Genomic DNA, 16,767 nt, shown 5'->3' with positions numbered 1-16,767 from the left:
CACACTATGGGTGAAACTGAATGGTATGTCTTTGGACTGTGGAAGGAAACCAGAGCACCCAAAGGAACCCCCACAGACATGAGGAAAACATGCAAACTCTACACAGACTGAGCAGGGATCAAACCCACATCCTCTCACGCCACCCAGCTGCTGTGAGACAACAGCACTATTCGGTGTGCCACCATGCCACCCTATCTACCACTTAACTCATATGTCCCATATGATGTTGACATGGGGCACTTTGAATGAGATACAACAATGTATGAAAGCAAAATATGTGTATGTATTATCAGGGCCAACAGGGGTCATAGCGGTCAAAGCTGCTGTCTTTAGTCTTAGAAGCTGTAGGTTGAAGCCCCCTACTGTTCTAGTAGTGTACATTTCAGTCACTTAACCTGAATTGATAAAGTAAAAATAACCTAGTTTTATAAATGGATAAATTGCTGTAAGTACCTTAAAGTAAGTCACTTTGGAAAAAGTCATCAGCTACATGAATAACTTTAATGAGTATAGCTTTGACTAATGTCCAAAGGGGATGTTGCCCTGGCAAAATTCTACTTACACTTTTTCTAACCCTAAAGCTGAATTTTTGTTACTCCTTTGTCCCACTCAAACATGAATCCCAAGATAAGAACTGAGATCATCTGGCTCTAAGGGGATATAAAAAGGTAAATGCAGAGGTGTCCTGACTTTGGTAAAGCCATAGGAAAGTTTCCAGGCACTAGCAGTACTACACTGTTAGAGACATATGAAAACCACCCAAATTCCTGTTTGAACTCCTCACTGAGTATCCTCAGTCTGAATGTGCTTCCTTTGCATGCATCGCTCATCTCCATGGTGAGTGCCGGAGGTTGGCATGACAACCAGCTCCTGATGATCCCCCGGACGTGGGCACCTCACCAGAGGTGCGGTGACGACGTGGATCTTCACGCGCTCATTCTTAACACAATTCATTCGCTCAGTGGTCAGTAACAACCCAGGAAGCGGCAGTGTCTGCGTACATCACGTCTTGATTAAAGGACCTTAAACGACCGTCTAACGGGACACGATCAAGGCTCCAAAACATTTCTGAGATAGAAGCAGACATTCTGCTGTTGAGGGTAAGCGCAGTATGAAGGCAGGATTGCGAAATTAACGAGTCCTCAACATGAATCATCCCAGGGTCTTCGGGAGACCGGCTGAGGAACCGGTTCTTGACATTGTATACTAGGATTTAAAAAATTAAGGATGTATTAATCTATAAGTTTAAGAAAAAGTACATGAAAATGGAACATGCTGTACTTCTGAATATACTGAGAAATTCAAAGCAATAGTCAGAGCGGAACGTACTGGCCAGGTGAAGTAAAACATAGGCGCTATTCTGTGACTGGACGGCAGGGGAAAAGAGACCGCCCAGCGGCCGTCAGGTCAAGTCTGGTCGAGGGGGGCGGGGCACGGAGGTCAGCGGGGCGTGGCCGGTTGCTGTCACTCCTCCCTCAGTGCCCTGCGAGGAAAATGCGCGATGCGCCGTCCTGCTGGATAGCATTGGCGTGGTGCCGGGGGGGCTGGCCACGGCGGGCGTTTCGACGGGCCTGCCGCAGGGAACGCTTCACCTTGCGCAAGCGCTCCTTCAGCTGCTGGTTCCGCCTCTCCAGCTGCGTCACGCGCTCCTGCAGCTTCCTCACCCGCTCCTCTTCCTCAAACAAGGCCAGCTGCACCGAGGAGCACAGAAGCTGATGCAGAGACAGGGGCATGATCATTAATACACTGTATTTACAACATAAATTATTCAGTACCCTTGATCGAGGTGCTTACCCTGAATTGATACGGTACAAATTAACCGACTTCATAAATGGGTGAACCATTCCGAATAGTAGTAGTACCCTGACACTTATTAATTTAGCTGACACTCTTCTCCAAAGCACCTTACAATAATTTGCCCATATATACAGCTGGGTAATTTTAGGGTAAGTACCTTGAACAAGGGTTCTACACCTGGAGATGAGGCTCAAACCCGAAACCTTTTGGTCCAAAGGCAGGAGCTCTAACCACTATTTTACCACCTGGCCCAAAAGTAATCTGAGTAATACATTAGAGTAATATTATTATTATTATTATTATTATTATTATTATTATTCCCTCTCCAAACAGTAACCGGCCAGCGCTCACCAGTGCACACTAATTACTATAACCAGCCAAGCTTCTTTGCCGAAAGAGCTAATGCTCACTGTCTATGATGCGAGGTTGGGGTGGACCCCTGCAGTGATCAGGGTACATTACAGCACCTGCACCTGTTTGCCAGCCATTGTAACTGAAGCCACTGACTCAACGTGAACCCCGTTTCAGATCCATGCGTGCGCGTCCACATGTGGGTTTCATCCCAAGCGTCTCTTCAAGCTACATAAATTGTCGATCGTGTCTACGAGCCACGATTTATTTCATTGCAGTGTGGTAGCCCTGCACCCAGCCATTCTGACCCTGCAGTGTGGTGGAAACAAAGCATCACACTTTCCAAACAGCTCCTGATTTGGTCAGCTCAGACCACTGGGATCCCAATTACTTTTACGTACCCGATACAAGCGGTAGTGTTAATGGAGCGTGATCTGAATGAGCTCAACAGCAGCCTGAAAATGCGGGTCATCGACAGCTCTAACCACTACGCCACCTACTGCCCCAGGTGTTTTCATGCACGGTGCACCTGCCATTCTATTCAGTGGGAAAGACAGCCATGCCAGCACATTACAAATGGGGTTATGGGAAAATGACCAAACTGAAATGAGAACGAGGCCCCTTAGTGAGGCAGTCAGCCAGTGAAGCCCCTCGAGCAGAAAGGCGAAGCCAACAGTTAACAAGGTCTTTTGGGAGAACGTGCGAGGTGAGGGAGTATGTGGATAATGACTCTGACTGCGGGAGTTTCTCATGACCAGGTTATAAGGACCCCTGGGAGGCCACCGTCCCTCAGCCCAGCTCTGATCTCTTCTCAGCAGATGTGAGATCACGCTGAAGAAGCAGCACTGTACACACGTGACCAGACCACATACCGGAGAGCAAGGATCTCAAGTCAAATTTAATGGACTACATTTGCAAGAACCATTCACCTGTACAGTGATCACACAAAATCTACACGGATTATATCCCATATCACTCGAAAACAGAGATTAAGGGCTGTACCACTGCTACTATACCCTTTTCCTTACTATAACATAAAGATGCGGATCTTAAATCAAGACGCAGTGCATAAATATTACTATTAACTTGAATCTAAACAGACCTGGACAAAAAACACACTGACTCAAATTTGCAGTGATGCAATTCATCAACACAGAGACAATAAACAGAACTGGAAGCCTTGGGCAGTAAAGGACATGGGGGGAATAATTAGAATTGTTGAGACTTTGCTATGGCAAGCATCTCCCAGAACCTTGTCACATTTCATCACTTAAAATAATAAGCCCTAAAGCAAAAGAGTTTCAAAGGAAGCGCGAAAAACCGAAAAGGAAGCATAAAACTTTAAGAGTTAAAATGCACGGGATTCTCTTGAAAGGCAATATCATTACAAATGACTTTGTGTGATTTGATACACTCTTTTTTTAATGCAAATTTATGAATAGCTCAGCAGAGAGGCGTTATGGGCATTGCAAATGACAGCAATAGTTACCTTTCACGGCTCATGAGCGAGTGGCTTATTTCTCCAATTTAAATTAAAGGTAACGAAGAGTCTTTTCTAAGCAAATTCACTTTGCAAACAAATCTTCAAGAAGGAATAACACACATATGCGCTGATAAACACACCGTACACACACAGAAATATATTTTTCCTTTTCTTCTTCCTTTTTTTTTAGTTCAGTGAACTCTTCTCCTCTGGTAGACCTGCACTGAAAAACAAGGCTGTATCTTCTCTAATAAATACTCGTTTCAATACCCACTGCAAGGAGCACAAAGCAAGGAACTGGCAGGTCTCTGGATGTCCTCAGGTCCGTATGGGGCTCCTTTATAGCTCTCAGCTGAGCCCACCTTTCCCAAGGAAGCCACAGAAAACATTCCTCTGCAATGTCTGCTGCCACTTGACGGATGACGTTGCTCTGACTCAAAACATGTCTTGGGCTGACGCACTTGGGCAAGAGCAATTAACTACATTTATTGAGATCCCTGGACCCACAGCTGTATCTGTCTCATGATTCACTGACTGGCTGCTCTGCCGGGACAAGAGCAATCAGTTTCGGAGTGTGTAGACTGCAGGGATGAGCCAGGAAGTGGAGAAGATGGACCACCCAGGTCTGACACAACACAGGGACCCTTACTTATCTTACCTTACTGCCACTCTTGACCCTACTCCACTCTATAGGTTCACGTTGGCTCCCAAACAGCCTGACAAGAATGTCATGGCCCACACTTCCCCTGCTGACGCTGGTGTTGCCAGAGCTGGCAGAAGAATTGTGGTCGTGTCACATTCGTGCCAACATACTGCTCATGCTGATTGGACGCTCCTGGTGATGGAGTGCTTATGCTGATTGGATATTCACACTTACGGAATATCATTAATGTTGCTGCTGAAAAGATGCAGCTGTGCTGAGAGATCAGCCTTGACGGGAGGTTTCCAGCTACCGCGTCAGATGGCGTTCATAGATGATAACACTCGGGCTTTAAGTGCTGCTTTTTAGACCGCAGGCTCACCTCAGACATGACCAAAGGCCTTGCAGGAAGCTCCTCTCTGAAGGTTCAAGCAACGAGCTGTAATGCACTCGCCTTTTGTCCAGACCCCAAAAGTAAAGCAGCTTTTGCCTGGGGAGCTCTTTAGTGGGCCACGGGAGATTGACTGCACAAAAACCAGGCTCTGAAATACCATGCAGCGTATTCACGCACGAATCAAATGCGGTCTTCATCAGACTCCGGCGACAAGAGCACATACCCAAAGAAGTAATGGTAAATAAAGTCTGGAGGAGATCGCTGCAGTAGTCGGATGGGAAAGAGCCTAAGTAGAAGTGAAAAGACAATTTGACAAGCATTTACTGTGAGCTCAAATCTAGGTGTTGGCGCGGTGAAGTTGACATCCTCCGTCCTCCAGAGCGACACCACCTACTTACCTGTGATCGACGTGAGCCAGAGTCGCGCTCCATAGAACCATTGTTCTCTTGATGGAGCTGTGCTGTCAGATTTCTCCAAGACTGCAGGTCACAGCGATGCCACAGTCCCCCTGTCTAGATCAGCCTTTCTCCATGGTCTTCCAAAAGGACTAACAAAGCGGTTTTCATATCTTTGGGGTGGCGGCCTTCCTGCTCTCCTTCTGATCTTCCTCAGGTACCGGTTATAGTTGTCCTTCATGCTATGAGACTTTTTCGCCATCGTATAATCTGTCCCCAACACCTCCAACTCTCATTCTTGTGCTCTCTGTTTTTCTCCTTATTTCTGCCCGTCTAATGTGGTCCATGTTGTTTATGTCACAAAACCTTTTTCTCTTGCTGTTCTTAAGTGTCACAGCCGTAGGTTCGAGTAGGGAGGACGAGGCTGCAGTGCAGATAGTCGTTTCACTATTTTCTGCTTTTATACTCTGCTTTTAATCCAGTTTCGGAAGCTCTCCGAGCTGCTCGTTTTCGTCGGCCTATCTTTTCAGCGATATCACTTTTCATTTTAATTAATTCACCCAGATACACATACTCACCCACTTTTTTTCAGTGATATTATTGTTCAGGTATATAATATAATGTAGTCCCTAGATGGATCATTTCTCATCCATCTGGATTTTTAGGGCGTGTTTTCATTCGAGAAATGCAGACATGTCCAACTCCGTAGACTGATTCAATTGACGATGGATTCCAGGGAGGACAGGGGACATTCAGGCCCCGCCCACTTGACTGTGACTGACATATCACATTTCCATGCTCCTCCCCTCTGCAGTGCCAGGCTGCTAGCGCACTATAAGAGCCATTACCACCCACCACAGGTCACAAATGGCTAACCTGGCACCAATAAGCTTGGCCTGAGCTCTGCTTCCAGGGACTGCGTCAGCAAATGGCTCGACTGTCGCTTCGACATTTAATCTAATCCAGTCAAAAAAACAAGGTACTGTATGTGGAAGCATTCCAGGTTTTTGTGGTTCGCAGTGTTTAGATGGGTCTTAGTCAAGGTCAGACCACTCAGGTGTGCCTCCCCATGTCATTTGACCATGTTGGGTGTCTGTGGTTGTGCAGCAAGCTGACAAAAGGCAGAAGATACTTCGATTCCCTGTATCCTACACACTGTAGATGACACACAGTGCCCTCGACACATTTTCCCTCTGCGACTTGGGGAAGAAGAACCCCTCAGGGGTGGCCTGCCCCACTGTGACATTTCCTTTCACCGCGATGGTCCAGGTGATCACAAATAAATGTAGTGAAAAGGTAATTCGCCATCTATGTCTGCAACATGGATATACAGACTTTTTCCTCTACTTCTTCTGCCCGCAGAAAATGCCCTGGAGATCTATCACTGCAGACATAATCTAGAAGATTTTTCTTCTTTTTAACCGCATTTTATAATTCCTGTTTATTTTTCCCTCGTTCATTTGCAGAGGTTTGATTTCCTGTCTTTAACCCCTCCCACACCTGTCCTGAGTCATCCTCCTAATTTGCTTAATGTAGGTTATCCAACATCTGGCAGTTAGCTGGGTTCGATGAGCTGAGCATCGCTTGCCTTGGATCACCATATCTCCCAGAATATGTTGGTTTACAGCAGATGATGTTGAGACACCCAGTCTCATTAAAATATTATTATGTTTTCTGATTACGCTGTGGTGTTGCAGAACCCCTACTAGCGTATGTACAGAGTGCTTCAGATAGCAGCGTTCATTCGGTCCCAAAATTGAGGGAATGCTGTGCCATCTCCAAATTCATTTCAAAGGATGAGGTGACATCACTGCGTCTCAGACATCATTTCATCGCACCTCAGTCCTCATCAGTTTATGGGCTGTGAAGACGGAGAAATTAGGGTTTTTTGCTCATGTCACAGAGTGTTTGTGCGGGTTGTGTACAGTAACACCACTCGTCCAGGACCAAACAAATCTAAGGAGCAGCAAAACATTCCACAGTCTCACATCATTCGTGAGTTGAGGGCCAAAAGCAACAGAGGTTACTGTCATCGAGCTTTGTTTCTGTTTAATCTCCTCCCGGCCCCCCATCCCATCCCTGGACCATTCAACACACTCGTTTTCCTTGTGGATAAGGGACCAAATGGGATTACAGACTCAATTTCTCAGTCGACAGCGGCACCAGAATACTTAACACAACTCTCCTTCTTATCCGTATTGGGTTCCTGCACAAAGAAACGACCGCGTACACAGCGTACGTGGAGAACCATCGCTGCGCAGGAGAAGCCGGAGCAGAGCAAAGGTCAAAAGGAAAAGACTGGGAGGGGAAAAACAGCAGACAGAAAAAGGAAGAGTTGGTTTCACTTTATGTTCATTTACTTTTATTTACTCGTTCATGCAATCACTCTTGGGTCAAAATTCTATCCCGGAATCACTGGGTGCAAGGCTGGGGTGGGGGCGCGGGGCTCAGAGTTTGGTTACTTTTCATATAATGACAAGTTATAAAGAAAACGTCTGACAGCGCCCCCCAAAAACCTGTCTGTTGCCACATTACGTACAGATGCCAGGTGGTGATGGCTCCTAACTACTACCACTCATCTACCCCCAGCTACTTTTTTCAAACTGAACCCTATTTCTCATAATTCTTGCATCTTTGTACAGTTTTCAGGGGAACGCTGTGGTATTTGTGCTGCACTGTATTTTTAGAATGTCAAAAGGGATGTAAATGAGCTCAGGTCCAAGTTAATGGGAGTGACTACCTACCTACTACTAACCCCGTCTGACTCGATCTGCCCCCCTTCTGGCTGGGCCATTATCCACACGGCGTCAAGAAGCGGGCAGCCACATGATGCTGACCCTGCGGGACCAGTGCTTGAATTCCGTTCATGTGAGGAACTGTGGGAAATTACCCAGAGTTCCCCCTGGCGCAAGCTCCGCTCTTATCGCAGGCGAGCAGGACCAAAGCGGAGCCTGTTGGCCAAGTTGCATTTGGGCAAAAAGGACATGATGCTGTGAATTGTAATTAACAGAACATTGATATGTTCTGCACATCCTCACCGAACCTCAAGTCTTACCTTTTTATGTGGGGCTAAAAATCCAGCAATAGTGTTCATTTTATTATGACATTATACTGAAAATTATGTATTAATATATATATATAACTTATCAAAATCTTACATCTTAAAATAAACGCATAAATTGATCATTTACACACTTGAGTCTAGTTACCTACTTGGTTTAACCAATGCAACTTGGGGTTCGCTTATTTTTACACCTGCACTCCTACATGTTTTAACTTTTCCGTGTGTGTGTGTGTGTGTGTGTGTGTTTACAGACAACACATAACTTTCCACCTTTCACAGCCTCCTTCAAGTCTCCTCTGAAGCCCTTTTCGCACTGGCCAGATGAGTGTTTCAAATGACAGTAAAGCGAATATGGAAAACATGTTGAAGCATCTGAAAGTACAGCATAAATGTCCATCCCACCGTAATAGCTAGGCCATTTGTAAAATGATTTCATCCTCAACGTTCATCTTAGGCTGAGTTTCATCATCTATTCATCTGTCTTTATTGTGGCTTTGATCAGACAAAATGAAGTGGTTTATAATGCAGTTAAGGAAATGACATTAATTTTCTCCTCTTTCATGTCTATGTTTAAAACCAAAAGGTTCTTCATCACGATGCTTTTTGACTCAGTGTGAAGATGGAGCGGGCATTTTTGCTTCCTACCCTCCAGGGTGCTCATATCCACTCAATTCCACTGTGGTGAAACACCACTCTGTTTTGATAAAGGTTTCCAAATGAGACCAGTCACCCAGGCGTCGTTTCGGGGGGAGAAGAGTCGGGAGAGGAGGAGGAGTGACATTGTTCACACTGGAGCTCTTTGACACGGCCGTTGAAAAGGCAGATCATGAACAGAGGGCTGGTGTTGGACTGATGGGAACAGAAGTTTGGCTCGAGATGCCTTGGAAATGCACTGGACATGGGTTCCATTGCTGGGGGCCTGCCTGCCCCCCCTACACTTGGGATTCAGTCCATGTGTCACGGATGTTAGGTGGTAGTGGGCTCTTCCCTTTCTTCCACTGCTATCAAACAAGACTCAAATTCAGGATGTGGTTGTCATGGAACTTCAACCACCTTCGTGTGTGTGTGTGTGTGTGTACACAAAGTCCAAGGGAAACACATTATCGTCTTCATCTCCCTCCTCTTCTCTCTCTCCCACTCCATCCTCTCGTTTCTCAGGCATTCATTTCCTGTGTGTCATTATTTGGTTTTGTTCAAAATCTCACAATCATGGAAGAGTTCATCCGTAACCATTAATTAGGTACAATACATGGAAATAATAAGTACTAAGGACTGACCGCTGTGGTCGTTCCCGTTCAGTACAGTGGGCCTTCCATGTTCCTGCCATTTTATTGACCCCCCACCCCCCGTTGAGTAAAACAAAAGTTTCAAACATTTCCCCTTTTTCACATTCCATTCTGCTGGGTCCGTCTCCAGCTGTGGTTCTGACCTCTGCCTGTCCGGGCACAACTATCTGTGCCCTCAGCGTGTTTAACCTCTGACCCCTCCACCTAATTACAGCCCTCACACCCTTCCTCAGGCTGCCATGAAAGAGCACTTTCTAGAAGGGAACAGCTGGTAGACGAGCAGCTGGTTCCCACCTCCACTCAGATTAGAGGGACCTGGACCTGAGAGAACCTCAGCTGTCTGCTTCTGGGGCGCAACACACCTCAATCCAGGTTGGTCAAATCCCAAAGCCTGGTCAGTGATCATCACATGGTCTCCAAAAGGTACCATAACCAAAATATAGCTCTTTTTTCAAAGACAGCAAAATGGTCCATAGCTTCAACAGACTGTCAACTTCCAGAGACTTCACAAAACATTTCTTGGCTCTCTGAGACCAGTGGTAAACCCTAAGTTTGATAAGTGATGCTTGCTTTTTAAACAGGGCATTGAAACAGGGTGATCATCAGTAGCGGACATGTGAGCAAAGCAAGCCTATGTTGTCTCTACTGCATTCCACAAACTACTAGAAGTTTCATGACTCCCTAATTCTGTTTTATATGGAACCATTAATGTCTCGCTTTAGCAGATGTTTCTGCACTCCATTCTTCAGATACAAGTTCAAGATGATTGTTGAATCATTGAATTTTCCACTTTGGGAAACTATGAGTCAGAAGTGATCAGCAAGGCAAGAATGTGTAGATATAATGTGCCACAAAAACCTTCTGTTGATGTTCACACGCACTGCAGATGGAAAGCCAGAAGAGTTGTGACTAGTTTGCAAACAGAAGTGACAGAATTTTAAGATTCACTGTCTACCATGATCCGCTCACGGCTCACTGGAAAACAAAGCAGACTCACAGGAGAAGGTAAGCATAAAGAGAAGAAGCAGAGAATAGCTGGAAGGGGTAGAACCAACCCACGGACATGAACCCAGGACCATTTCTCCTAGGAGGGAACTGTAAGAAGAAGAACAACTAAGAAGATGAGTCCTTTCTTTGGCTTTGGATACCAGCCTTTGACACCAGCCTGGAGCTCTTGTGGACACCACACAACATCACTCCAAGCTCACGGAGATGGTGCTGCTCATACAGAAGGATGGGGATCATCCACCATTCAACCCCATTAACCCCACCACTTGCAAACTGCCTTCATGTCTTCTTTTATCAGACAGCATACATTTTCTATGACGCTTTTATGCTAAAGGGAGGTTCGTAGCTATGAGGGATGCAAATCATCATACAGACATGTCAGCACCTATCATCTCTCAGGAGCAAAAAAGGCATAAATTGGGAGATGTATTGCCCTTCAGGCTTTATGCGTTCTACTGCTCCGCATCCACAAAGTCCAAGCATTTTTGCGATCGTAAAGTTCATATGATTATTTTGTTGGTAACGTGCCCTAAATGCAGGTGTTTGCTAGCTGTGAAAAGTAAACCAAACACATACAAAATTCAACACTGCAGTGAAGTGTTGGTTTGGCTGAGCTTCTCCAGGTGCACACTGTCACAGGCAGAATTCTTACCCGGTTGTCCTCCTGGATCTCCCAGTCGGGGCTGAAGGTCTGCAAGGCCTGGCCGTGGGAACAGTTGGAGAACTGGAAGAGGCTGGAGAACATCTGGCGGTTCTCCAGAGTGTCAGGGAATATGGCATCCTGGAAGTTGACTCCATGGGGAAGGATGTGGTAGTTTTCATCCATCCTACAACAAGCACACAACAGGTTGTGCTGCAACACGAGGTCCGCTTGCACGTCGTTCCCGTGATGGACACCGTTACCAACCAAACGTAGGTAAATATCCTTTAATAAGCTCTCTCTACAGCTGGAGACTTTTCCTAATTTAAAATATCTATTACAAAATGTGTATAGCTTTTAATAACTTTTTTACAAAATCCCAAATTAAAATCTTGTTAAATATGTGAAATAATGAATAAATATTGTTACACATTACAATCTGCTATAAACAATACAAATTTTTTAAGTGAAATTATAGTGTATGGGGGGGGTGTGGTGGCACAGTGGGTTTGACCAGGTCCTGCTCTCCAGTGGGTGTGAGGTTCGAGTCCCGCTGGGGGTGCCTTGCGACGGACTGGCGTCCCGTCCTGGGTGTGTCCCCTCCCCCGCCGGCCTTACGCCCTGTGCTGCCGGGTCAGGCTCCGGCTCCCCCGACCCCGTATGGGACAAGCGGTTTCAGATGATGTTGTTGTTGCATAGTGTATGGACACCCACCTCATTACCATAATGTTTAAGTACTTCCAACAGTTACAAACAAGGATTAAATAAAGTCTGGTTCTTCCATGATGTCTCATCAAGAAGTGAAGATTAAAGATGAAGAGAAGATGCGGTGATTATAACTTAAAAATGTCACTCTTCTCCCCGTACACCCTACAACACCACAGGTTCTCATTACTGCAACGGGATCTTGCTGAAAATATTAAGGATGTCAAAATAAATCGATGAATCACTTTGAAACACATGAAAGGGCCCAGGACTGTTGGCAACATTTTGCTAAATCGTCACAGCTGCCATCATTGTGAGCAAAACCGTTAAGGATTCTCATCACTGAAACAGAGCGTTTACTCTTCTGGTTGTGTTTAAAGTTCAAGGGAGTGAACCTTTCATATTGTCGTTGATTTAGATAAGATGTTTGCTGAGGGGAATAGCGATGCCCACCTGGGGAAGGGGGTGTACCGTGGAGGTGTGTATTTAGACTCGCAACAGAATCGCACCTCAATTAACGCAGGAGGCATTGAACCATGGTGCTCAGTTCAGCTGACATCAAAGGGAATGACGGCAAGATTCGGAACCCCTGGTGTCGGGCGGGAAGTAGGACGTCCAGGAGAAGCACAGGAGAAAAACAGAAGGACGCCTGCCGCTTTTCATTAATGGTGTTATTAGGTGATGAGTATTAATGAGAAACATGTGCAGCGGTGAAACGGCGTAATTATGGTCAAGCCGCGTCCCATTCCGATCCCGGGGTCCAAGACTATCCGTCAGTCTGACGTGACCTCCGAACCCCTGGGGAGCTCAACCGAAACTGCGAGTGTTTGGCTGGTAAAGCCGTGTCAATCTCAGGTCAAGTCGTGAGCTTCGCGGCCCATCTGTGTTTTGGAGCCCGTGCGGCACAACGGCTACGGCCAGAACCGCTGGGTCAAACAGAAGCCCCACAGCAACTGTCCCTCTGTAATTTACATCAATGGCCACTTACTTATCTGCAGCGTCAGGACAGTTGGGTCCAGATGGTTTTATCGCTAGGCTACTCCCACATACATTCGCGTCCTAGCGACTTAGACTTGCCTGAGATCTGGTTCAGGGCGGACTGTAAACAGGGGCACATGTCCATCCTGGAGGACGTCTGCTACGCCGAGGACAATCAGCGCCCAGTGTCAGTTTACACGTTCACACATTTTGATGCACTTGTACTGACCAATTACTGGTTGGATATTACAATTATTATCATCCTGTCACAACCACGCCTGCACCTCAACTAGAAGCACCTGGCTTCAATTAGAGCACCTGGCTATAAAGAGCACCACTCCATTACTTCTCAGTTGCGGAATCTCACTTGAGACAACTGGCCTTTCTGCGCGCTTGAACCTACCTCGTTCCATGTCCTGGTCCCCTTTGCCCCCTAGCCCAGCTTCACATCTCCCTGGTAACGACTGCTTGCATCGTCCCCCGAATCCGACATTGGATCCTCGCCCCAACCCTGTTTGCCAATCGATCGACAATCCGCCCGACCACGAGAACCAGCCTACTCCTTCGGTTTTCAATAAACGATACTGCGCTTGGGTCCAGCCTCCTCCCTGTCATCTGTTCACCCTGACATTATTATTATTATTATTACTACCACCATGTTCAGTCAAAGAGGCCCTTTGCACATCTGTATTTGTTGAGGTAATGTAGGTAAATGTATATACTGTTCTGCCAGTTTCAGTGTCTTTTTTCCTAACAATAAAGGTACGAGCATATTAAGGTACCAACTGATTGTGTTTTACACTCTGTAAACTGGGGGTGGCGTTTATACATGTAGGGTAATTTCCCTCTATTTGTTGAATTCTGCATATGTCTCTATGGGCCTTTATTATAACTGAGGGGTAATGGGTGTGGCCTCCTTTTTGCAGGCCATATACACTTCACAAGATACATATTTTTAGGGTATGAATGAGCCTAGAGGGTACGGACATGTCGGGGGGGGTGGGGGTGTCTTTCTGAGCAAGGCCCCAAACATGAGCCACTTTGAGAGGCCTGGGTGATAGACATATTATACTGGCAGGGTGTCATGAGTCACTATGTACAGCAGTGACTTTATGAGCCCATCTGATCATAGACACAAATATTATAATTGTTAATAAGAGCACCGTTTGGAGTAATGGCACCATTTGAATTCAAACGAGGTCAGTCTGTGACGCGCTTAGCCGTGCCATACACTTCTGCATTAATTTGTCATCTCCAGACATTTCTTAATCTATTAGCCTAGAAACTATTTTTTTCTGGCTGTAGCTGCTGTTCGTGAAATGGCAAACTACAGAAGAAAATTTAAATTATATTTCACTGTTACTTGCAAGCCCTTCAGATGAAGATCCCACCTTAACCCCATACACATGGAATAGAATGTACATTTTTACACCTGTAAATGTCCATGTACAGTATGTGTACAAATATATGTACCGTATATGCGCTGACAGTAATTCAGTGATTACTGTTAACCTGTATTTTCTGATGCAGAGAGTAGCGTTGCCGCCTCACAGCCCCTGGGTGGTGCGAGAGGATGTGGGTTCCTTCCGCGTATCTGTGTTCGTCTATGTCGCTTTCCTCTAGGTGCTCCGGTTTCCTCCAAAGACATGCAGTTCAGGTGAACTGGCATCTCTAAATTGCCCATAATGTGTGTGTTTGTGTGTGAGAGACTGGCTACCCTGGCAATGGACTGGTACCCCATTCAGGGTGCACTACTACCTCCCCCAGCCTTGCGCTCCCTGTATCTGGGATAGGCTCCAGGTCACCGGGACCCTGCTCAAGCTAAGCGGTTATTGACTTTGGAGGGATGGATGTATTTTTTGACACCTTTGTCGCAAATGTTGTACGCTGATTTTACATATGATGTTCACATTCATGGGCATCACTTTAATACAGTAACTCGTGCAATTATCAACCTGTATTTGTTCGACGCCCATCATCCGAGGCGACTTGCACCGATTCGCCCACTCATGCAGCATTTTCACTCTAGGTGTCCGAAACCCGGCTCCTCCGATAACCAGGGCAGGGGGCCTGGGCCCCCTAACCACAGCGCCCCCTGCCGGCTCCATCGTTACCAATGAGTCAGAGGAACCCGTACCTGAGGAAGAAGATGTAGGAGAAGTTCTGCACCACCGTGTGCGACTGGCACGAGAAGTAGCCGAGGCCCGTGAGGTTGAGCCGGGACCCTGCGGGCACCTCCAGCATGCTGCCCCACGCCTGGTCGCACAGCAGCTCGATCTCGGCCGCGTAGAAGAGGCCGTGGTCGTGGGGGGCGCCCTCGTCCCGGTACGGCAGGTAGTTGTAGAGCGCGCCGCCGTGCGGCTCCGGGTGCACGGAGAGCACGCGCGCGTACACGATGATCTCGGCGAGCTCGGCGCGGCAGCCCTCGCTCAGGGGCCTCCAGTCGGAGGGCAGCTGGCAGCCGTCGCCCACCGGCACCCGCGCGCACAGGCAGCCGAGCGCGAGCAGGAGCGCGCGGAGCATCGTGCGCGCGCCGCGGGCCGGCGTGAGCCGCGAAGGGCGAAAGCTCGATCGCAAACTTCGGACAGATTCAGATATCTCATACGAGTCCTCTGCGCTTGCTTATCGAAGCGACCGCCGCTGTTGGCCTTATGCCGAGCTCGCGCTGTAGGAATCCACGCGCTGTGATGATGATGGTTTATGGGCGAAAAGTCACGCGCGCTCCATCATCATTTGGGCCGCAGGAGGTGATCTGTCCCGCTCGGCGGAGAAACTTTCACTGATCTCGTACACGTGGGCGAGCGCGAGGACGCAGCCCATTGTGAGACTTGAGCATCATCTAGCGAGGTTCCGAGGGTGGGACTGATCTCCTCCGACCTCCTCAGTCCCAGTGGGGGGCTCTGCTCCGCTCCCCCAGCTTTGAAGATCAGGCACGTGGGCCAGGTTTGTCCGGGGGAGCCAATCAGATGTGTCCCCATGAGGACCTGCCCACCTGGACGAACACCTCCTCCTCACCCCCTCACGCCCTGGGGGGCCTCTTTCCTGCCCGACTCATTATTCCTCTTCTCCCCCTCTTCTTATTTGCAGTCTTCTATATATTATCTAAATGCAGTATCAGTGTCTTTATTGTAGCATATTAGTGTCTTCTGTCATGTTTTTTTTTTTCAATCTGTCTATCCATTATCGCTCTGTTCTTATTCTTTTTCTCCCTTTTACAAGATGCTCATTCCTTTGCATAAAGAAGCGATGCAGTTGCGCACTTTCCAAAGCTTCTTCTCAGCCGCTAAAGCTCGAGATGCTCAGAGATGCGCATAACCCCCCCCCCCCCGTTTGTGCTGTGGACTCAGTGCAGGGCAGCAAGTCGAAAATTGCTGTAATTTACAGAACATACGTTATCTTGATACTTTTCCTAAGATATGAACCCTGATTGTCTCAGTTTATCGTTTTATGTTATGAAGTGTGAAAACCGATCATGATGATCACAACTTGTTCTTTCTCTCAAGTACAAAAGTCGAAAACTCTCAGATGAATTTTTCAAGTATTTACTTACAAGGCAACATCGCCACCTATTGGTTCTCGTTGAAAAACAAAAAAAACAATAAATGTCAGATTAGGTTTTCAGACTTCAAATCCTCGTAGATCCTCAGTGTAACGAAAGAAAAGTAGAAATAGTTACAGATATATATCGACAGCAACATCGTTCAGATCTCTCTTTTCCTTGAGGACTTAATTGTTATGTATTGCAAGTCCCCCTGAACAAAGGTATAAAGTATAAAGGTATAACGCACTTGGAGTGATGTAAATGTTTGTCCCACAGCGCCTGGGTGGTAGGTCGTAGGTTCGATCCCTGCTCAGTCTGTGTGGAGTTTGCATGTTCTCCCCGTGTCTGCGTGGGTTTCGTCCGGGTGCTCCGGTTTCCTCCCACAGTCCAAAGACATGCTGTTCAGGTTCGCCCATAGTGTGTGTGTTCCACTGATGTATGGATGAGTGACCCAGTGTAAATAGTGTATCTAGCAGTGTAAGTCA

General features: G+C 46.9%; 1 protein-coding gene across 2 annotated transcripts; it reads right to left on the bottom strand.

Annotated features, from left to right (window-relative positions):
- Positions 1-451: 451 nt before the first annotated feature.
- On the bottom strand, positions 452-15,620 carry ccdc3a (coiled-coil domain containing 3a). Of its 2 annotated transcripts, none has more exons than XM_029252355.1 (3): positions 14,879-15,620; positions 11,071-11,245; positions 452-1,712 (listed from the first exon to the last, which is right to left on the bottom strand). In XM_029252355.1, exons 1-3 carry the CDS (start codon positions 15,262-15,264, stop codon positions 1,476-1,478), a joined length of 798 nt encoding a protein of 265 aa, XP_029108188.1. In that variant the 5' UTR covers positions 15,265-15,620; the 3' UTR covers positions 452-1,475. The 2 variants fall into 2 exon arrangements, with proteins under 2 accessions (XP_029108188.1, XP_029108189.1); XM_029252356.1 differs by having other exon boundaries at positions 452-1,691.
- Positions 15,621-16,767: the final 1,147 nt, after the last annotated feature.

The sequence above is a fragment of the Scleropages formosus genome, chromosome 5 (genome assembly GCF_900964775.1).
Source record: "Scleropages formosus chromosome 5, fSclFor1.1, whole genome shotgun sequence".
NCBI lineage: Eukaryota > Metazoa > Chordata > Actinopteri > Osteoglossiformes > Osteoglossidae > Scleropages > Scleropages formosus.
The sequence above is the reverse complement of the archived record's forward strand: the minus strand, read 5'-3'. Positions and strand labels throughout refer to the sequence as shown.

Coding starts and splice junctions, on each gene's coding strand:
- ccdc3a (XM_029252355.1), bottom strand. CDS start 15,264: ATGCTCCGCGCGCTCCTGCTCGCGCTCGGCTGCCTGTGCGCGCGGGTG. Junction 11,246..14,878: donor TCCTACATCTTCTTCCTCAG/GTACGGGTTCCT, acceptor TGCTTGTTGTAG/GATGGATGAAAACTACCACA. Junction 1,713..11,070: donor AGATCCAGGAGGACAACCGG/GTAAGAATTCTG, acceptor TCTCTGCATCAG/CTTCTGTGCTCCTCGGTGCA.